Source organism: Pocillopora damicornis, chromosome 3 (genome assembly GCF_964200805.1).
Source record: "Pocillopora damicornis chromosome 3, jaPocDami1.2, whole genome shotgun sequence".
NCBI classification, from domain to species: domain Eukaryota; kingdom Metazoa; phylum Cnidaria; class Anthozoa; order Scleractinia; family Pocilloporidae; genus Pocillopora; species Pocillopora damicornis.
This window is the reverse complement of record NC_142672.1, coordinates 29,711,108-29,719,208: the sequence shown is the minus strand read 5'-3', so window position 1 is coordinate 29,719,208 and position 8,101 is coordinate 29,711,108. Positions and strand designations below refer to the sequence as shown.

The 8,101-nt window shown below is 36.8% G+C and overlaps 1 protein-coding gene across 1 annotated transcript; it reads right to left on the bottom strand.

Annotated features, from left to right (window-relative positions):
• Positions 1–6,811: 6,811 nt before the first annotated feature.
• On the bottom strand, positions 6,812–8,101 carry LOC113681857 (uncharacterized). The gene has a single exon (XM_027198982.2). It carries the CDS (start codon positions 8,099–8,101, stop codon positions 7,142–7,144), a length of 960 nt encoding a protein of 319 aa, XP_027054783.2. The 3' UTR covers positions 6,812–7,141.

Genomic DNA, 8,101 nt, shown 5'->3' with positions numbered 1-8,101 from the left:
TACAATATTCAAAATAGTTTAGCGATTCAAAGAATCTGTACAGCTGTAATTTTCATTATTCATATTAAAATATTCTTTGTCGTTACACATGTTTTGTGTTTAGCCTGACTTGTAAACCTGACTGGTAAACCACAAGTTAAAATATATTTCAGACCAAAGAAACAAACAACGAGCAGGACTACAAGGATCGGGCGCATTATTATTAATATAAATGATAAACAGCAAATTGGCGGAAAAAGCAGTATCCAGCCCTGTAAACGAAAACAAAAAACCAAATTTTTTCTAAGACTGGAGCATTACGTCAACTGGAGACCCCATTTAAAACGGAGACCATATGATGAGCTAACTTAACCCAAAGTGGCAATTTTTTCATGACACAATTAATCTAAAACATACCCGTATTTGGCAAACTCTAAGATAACGCAGACTTAATCATCACAAATGAGTCCTTTAGTGACTAAAAACTTTTGTTTGACCGAAACTCCAAGAGGGACTCCAACAGATTTTCTGTCGTTATTTACGAAAGCTGCACTGTTCTAAAATCATTTCCAGATCACGCTCACTTAGAAAATTTTCAGTGAACGGTTTAAGAGAGCGAAATCACCGCGGCGTTGATAAAAGATGTTCAGCCACAAAGTGACCAACCTATTTGCTTTGAAATTTTTTTAAAACGCCATCACAGGCGCACTTAAGAGAAATGAGGGGAGAAAAAAGATATCTTTCATTAAGTAGCCACGGCAACATGAAGTTTAAGCATGGAACGGAGCAAAACGTTAATCTTTGTTAACGAAAACCCGCATCAAACAGAAATTCTGTATTGATGTTAAAGTCCGCTTACTTGACGGGTTTTATCCCACAAGTTGAGAAGAAAGCACAGAAACTCTTTACATGAGTTGTGATATTCTTTTAATATTCGCTTTTCCGATCATGGAAAACAAGGAGCGATCATCTGTGGGATTAACTTGGCTATTTACATACCTAGAGAGAAAATATTCTTACAAAATAGCATTAAATGTCTGTGTTGTTTCGGTTTAATAAAATGAGAGCCCCAGATATCTCCTTCCAGAATTGTGGAATTGCTCTCACTTCTACTCATCCCAATTTGAACGAATGTTTGCGCACAACAAAGGGCAAGCGTTATATGTTAACGCACAGAATGGTTCTATTTTGCAAAATAGGATTCGTTCTCTGAAGTCTTTATATTAACTTTTATATTTATAACTTTTCTCTTTTAATTCTCGTTTTTTTACAATTTATACAACTTGTGTATCATGATAGCTGCATGTTTCATTTTCATTTCGACTCAGTTTTGAATTCATCTCTGCCGATCAAGTTTGAACGAAGATTTCGTCCCCCTTTAATGACGCCATGGCTAATGGAGAGTGTCTAAGTGCTGTTAAATGAAAGTGCTTTGTCCTTTGTTATATGTCAGAAAATCGTTCAGTTCCTCTAAGATAAAATATTTACTTAATCATCTTGGTTTCCAGAAAGACAGAGTCGCAAGCGGAATAACAGCAAGAATAGTTAAAGATATGAGACATCTAGGGTGAAAAAATTAAATGAAATTCAAAACATAGAAGGAAGCGCGAGGTAATTGGAAAGTAAGCATTGCAAAAGTTTCTTTCATCTGATTCTGTTGTTGTTTCCATGGCTTGTAATTTCATTAAAGGTAGAATCACCAAATTTAAAGTGTAACTGTAGGATCGACCTTTAAACTAACTCATTCCCCCCAGGCAAAAGGACGATTTAAAGCTATTTTAAGATGTTTTCGTGAAGGAAACTGCGCTACAATATGTTCTGCAGCTGTAAGGTATGAAGTCATTTGATGTATTGATATAGTGCATTACTGTCCTCTTTCTGGCCATCTATTCTATTGATTCATTCAACTTAGCCATCACGCATTTCGTAGGAATACTGAATTGAAGGATCTCGAAATGTGATTTTAGTTAAAAGAGGTTTCCGAAGAAATCGCCGCTTACGTTTTTATATAACAAAAAAATAAACAGAGAAGATGGAAAAGAAGGTTCTACCTAAGGTACCGCCCTTTTTCGTAAATTATCGTCGAGCGCCATGCTCCTCGAACAAAAGATTTTAATTACGAATTCAGTGCGGAGAATTCAAAGTCGATGTTGTATACAAGTACAATCACCATGGAAGAACTGAACACAAAAAACGAGACATAGTTAACTCAATATAGCTAACAGTCGCAGTAACTCAATAGCTGCTTAACGCCGTATTCATGATGGAAAATTAAAGAAACGAGTTAATTCGACGGAGCATGTCGCAACTTAAAATAAGGCTGAGAATTTTGTATTTTTTTTTCTCTTTAAACAATGTAGTTTTCTGTTACTTAGTAATATTAGCAACACATGATGGAATGTGGATCTAATAATATTAGCAACACATGGTGGAATGTGGATCTAATAATATTAGCAACACCTGGTGGAATGTGGATCTAATATGGATCTAATATGGATAGTAATATTAGCAACACATGATGGAATGTGGATCTAATAATATTAGCAACACATGGTGGAATGTGGATCTAATAATATTAGCAACACCTGGTGGAATGTGGATCTAATGTGGATCTTTGTGAGGCGTGAGTGGTCCAGTGGTCTGAGCGCTGGACTCTGGGTCGGACGGCCCGGGTTCGAGTCCTGGCCGGGGCACTACGTTGTGGCCCTAAGCAAGCCGCTTCACTCACCTTGCTTCGTCTTCTCGGATAAGACGTTAAGCCGGAGGTCCCGTCTCCTGCAGGGTTTGGGGTAGGAGACGTTAATTTCCCACGCACGAGATTACTGTGTGATGGATGTCCTCCCCTGGGTTGGGTTGGGTGGATTTAAGAGGGGTAGTGCCCCGTATGGGACTCCATGTCCCGCTGCACTAACCCATTTGGCGTCCGTCTATCCGTAGACGTACCCAATAAAGTTGTTATATAAAAAAAAAATAATATTAGTAACACCTGGTGGAATGTGGATCTAATAATATTAGCAACACCTGGTGGAATGTGGATCTAATAATATTAGCAACACCTGGTGGAATGTGGATCTAATAATATTAGCAACACATGGTGGAATGTGGATCTAATACTTCCCTTTCGTCAGTTGCAATTTTTCGTTATCAGTTTCATAGCGAGTCACCGAACACGAGAACTTAAGTTAGAATAGGTCGTTTTCTTTCCTCTTAAAACTTGTTCTTCTTTCAATATCAACCGATAAAAATTAATGTTGAAAAGTTTTGTTGATGAAGAATAAGATAACTTAAATTGCGAGGTGTTGTGTCTCAAAGAAATTGGTCAGGCTGAATTTATTTTAAAATCTATTAATAGCTAATAACATATTGTTCAACTGTTTTGATAAAGACTGAAAACTCATCATAAAATGCATTTCTGTTTCATCATTCAATAATGCTGGATAACATCACACGAATGGTTGCCCATTGGAACATTCGCCCTATCTTCAAATTGTGCCTTCTGTTTCTTTTACTTGTTCTTTTTTTTTCTTTTGTTAAGATCTTGAAAAAAATTCCAAAGTTACCAGTAGGCAAAAGTGAATCAATTACGTGCACTGTAATACAAATGAAAGAACATTAAAAGAAATCTGATTTCCCAGTAGAAAACATAGATAGCTTCATTTGGCGTCTACTCCGTTAGCAGCCCTTTAGTTGAGGCAATTGTTCAGTATTACTTGTCAGATAAGGACAAGCAAATGTTCGCCGCTTGCTATTAGTTTATGCATCTTAGTCCTCACTCCTGAGCGTAAAACTGTCTGGTTAAGCAACCCGAGAATTGTCTTACTTCATTTGTATTATTCGTGTTTAGATCAATAGGATTTAAATAAACCAATTCCAATGGAACTCAACCAGGAATACCAATATTCCAGCAGTGCTTCTGATGATATCGCGTCCTTGCAGCACCAGCGGTCGCTTCCAACCTCCAACCTCCTCTGTATTCCGTAACTTTTTGCGCTAAGCACTGAATCTCTGGCCATAGTTATTTTTAATATCATTGTATTTGTATCTAATATCGTTTGTATTTAATATCGTTGCATTTTCATTGTATTTGTGAAAAAGCGCCAGCTCCAGCGCCGAAGTACATACTTGATCATTCATCTGGCCTCAGTTGATATATTAGTCGGGGCTGTATCAGGGCCGATGCAGATTCTTTTCTTCATTGCATGGTGTTTCGGGAAGAGTTGGGATACACCAGAATAAGTTTAGCAATACGTCCTTTTTTCCCCTTTGCATCTCTTGTTAAGATCGCGTTCATTTTCTTTGGAACACGCACACGCAACATATCGTCCTTTTAAGCATCGTTTAATCAAGAAATGAGTTTATAGACTAGTTATAGATTTTATTCATATATGAAAAATAATATGTAGAGGTACAATACAAGAAATAACCTATTGGCCATTAAATCTTATTTGGGTTTATTCCTCGTCTCTTTCTTAGTGTTTTCATTTGTGTATATTATATTTCCATTTACATCAAAGTTCATCGTGATCGTCTTTTTCGACATCATGATGCAGCTGGTCGAGGGAGAGAAAACTGACGATGACATTGTGTCTTGTTACCTGTGCATCATTATTAACCTTTCTACCGCTAGCTATTTACAAAGGTATGGTTTACACTCATATCTTTGCCGTACCAAAATTTCCTTACATCTTCAAATTTCTTGTACCAAGCAACAACATTAACCATCTCGCAATCTTTTGTTAAGGCCGAAGCTTCATTTTTCGCAATTATTCTAATCCGAGAATGTGAATATTGTATTCAAAATGTGAATCACAGAGTGTGAACAGCTATTTTTATTTTGATCATTACTATTAAAATATTCTTTTCATTTCACATGTTTTGTGTTGAGTCTGACTTGTAATGATAAAACCTACGTTATAATACTCTTTAGAACAAAAGACACAAACAACGAGAGGCTTTGTGAAAATAAGTGTCTCCGAATTGATGCAGAAGCCTTTATGATAATTATCTAACTTATGTCTGCGGTATAAGCTAACACCTACGTTTCAATACTTCTTCATAGATTTTATGGGAAGCCTAACACTCACCCGACTTTGTTGGGTATTTTTGTCTTGGAACTTTTTCAACTTTTTGCATTGTTTGAGAAACATTGACGTGTTCTCAACCAATGAGCATGCTGAAATTTTTGCAAAGGTATTATTAGAGGGGTAACCGAAATGAACATCTTAGTTTGATCGTCAAAACTTAACTGAGTATAATGCACAAAATTATAACTCTCTTTGACAAATAAGAATCTACTGGCCGATGAGGTTTTTCGCTTTTATAACCCAAACGACTTGTCATCTGATGATTTTTTCTTGTTCTTCCTTATTCTTCATGTCGAAGCATAAATTTGCAGTCAAAATCGTAAATAACATATATCAACATCAGCCAAAATACCTTGACAGCAAAAATACAACAAAAGAAACGAACGAGCGCTGTTGCCATAGATTACTTCACTATTCATTCTTATTAGCTAAAAAAATAATTGTGGAATCATAATGGTGACCCCATAAGAGTTTTACGTTTTCACGATATTAATTTTTCAAATAACCTGAACTAAGTAATACCCTTCAGTTTACAGCTGCTTTCCCTTATTTTAAACGATAGTACAGTCGTAAAAATATAACATAAAAATAGTGATGGACTACGGCTACTTCAAGCTCATTCTTAGTGGTAGAACAAGGTGACCAAACCTTCTGTTCCTAATGCAGCATTTTTACGGAGGCAAAAGAAACAAAGACAACTGACCAAAATAACTGAAACAGCCCGTCGCAAAGCACTAAAAGAAAGAAATAAGTTTCAGTAAATTTCAAGGTTAATTTATCAAAGACTTTTTACTGACATACATAATAATAATGATACAAGAAGCAAAGTGCACTCGAGGAACTTGCCGAAGAGAAAAAGCATCGTGCAATAGTTAGAGAAAAGCAAATACATGGACTTTTTTTAAATTATATGCCATGTCTCGACATGGTCTAAAATCTTCCACTGTTGAAACAATTTTTGTGCAAAAGACGAATCTTTTTTTTCCTTTATTATGCAGCTGCTCGAGCACCGTGGGTAGGTTGGTCTAGAACATAAAGATCCACGTCTTTTCGATATCAGTTTACTTCCAACCTGAGTTCATACATCGGTTTCCATAGCGGTTTCTTTATTTCTGCATTTGTAAGGCGGACGCACACGCGAGACGAATGCAAAGATATTTCAAGGGATGATGTAGTGATTCTCTTAAAGAGGCACTCGGTGAGACTCCAGAGTAATTAGGATTCGCTGAGGATGATGGTTAGTTGGTCTTGTAACATGGCGTGCTTGATCAGGATCAAAGGGGTTATCCGTCGTTTAATCGGCCATCACTCCAGTCGAGACATGGGAAAGAGAATGAGCTCTTCGTTTTTCAAGTCTCCGGCACGCCTCGCGCTTCTCTACACCTGCCTAAAAAGCGCCTGCCGCCCGTTTTTGCAGTGAAAAAGAAAGAAAACTGAATCAAACAGCAACTCCACAGATTGAGGTTTTAATAAGTAATTGATTTTGCATTACATGCATGTCAAATGAATACTTCCTTCTAGAATAATGTAAAATTAGAATGATGTTTTTCGCATTCCAAAAATTGCTTGTGGTTTAAACGCAGTCTAAAAGATCGTATCGAGCGGGTCAATATTATTTTAATCTGGCAAAGATCTCCTTCATGTGTCTATGTTAAACCACTTTATGTTGGTATCATGAAACTATCAATCGTCATCTAATAAATGATATAAATATAACCATTTCAAAATGTTTCACCTTGTCTGAAATTTTCCGAATGCTCCTTTTAAATATAATTACAGGGAATATTTTGTGATTTAGCACCAACTGTTGCCTCAAGCTCAATAGAGTTATACGTTTCTCATTTTCACACAATGCTAACACTAACAAATGACAGTCGCTTTCAATCTCCTTAAAAGTACATTGATACCATTAAAATACCTTTTACTGCTGAAACGAGTTTATAAATATATGTGTACCTGTATAAATAATTCGGTGAAATGATTGAAAGTCAGACGGTACTCTCAGCAAAATCAAATCGGTAAAAATCCTCCCGACTTTCCATTCTTTCTCAAATTTTTTTGCACCCTTAAATAGATGTTTAAAGATTTTGAAGTGGGAAATCGATTGGATTTATAGGATTCCGAGCCCTACGGAAAATGATTACTAACATGCTTGTTTTTACCTCAGGCATTCGTATAGCATAGATTATAGGATTTATCAACGAGTTGGCCGCTACAAATGTTTTCGTTACCATAAAATAATTAAATAATGGCTGATTAAGTAAGCTGAAAACAAGCTCGGGACTGGAAGCGCAAGAACCCCAGTAAACAATTTCTGGCAGGAACGTAATTAACGATCCACAAGTGACAAGAAATAAAGTACCCGTCAGTTTCCTCTCTCTCACAATGGCAGCACCATGGTGTCGAGGAAGACGATTGTTACGGACTTTGACACAGATAGAAGTATAACATACAACGACGACCAAAAGAAGGGTAAAATAAAATGCAAGAACGATTATTGCATAATAGGTGAAGAAAAAAATATAGGGCACTATTCCTGTTGACAGTGAGTTCATGACGGCAGGCACCAACCAAGTGACTGTTATAATCACTCCATAAACCCATTTCTTGATGAAACGATGCTTGAAAGGACGAAATGTAGCGTGTACACGTTCTAATGATATGAAAGCGAGGTTAAGAAGGGAAACTTGATAAACTTGTAAACCTAAAACATTTTCCAGAATAAATGACCAAGTGATAAAAGTTCTATGGTGTTCCCACATATCACAGATGTTTCCGCACCATTCAATCATCAGAGGCCCGTACACCAAACCGACCAAGAGATCTACTATGGCCTGGTGGATGATCAAGTATTTACTATGGCGCTGAAGCTGGCGCTGCTTCACAAATACAATGATGATGATGACATTGAGGATGACAATGGTCAGACATTCAGTACCCAACACAGCTAACCATGGAATACATTGTAATGAAGAAAACGGCCTCCAATAACTGCGGATTGTGTCATAATAGGTACTATTGTTGGGACTGAAAGACAT

Excerpts from the sequence above, each read along its gene's own strand:
- LOC113681857 (XM_027198982.2), bottom strand. The coding sequence starts at position 8,101 with ATGTCTTTCAGTCCCAACAATAGTACCTATTATGACACAATCCGCAGT.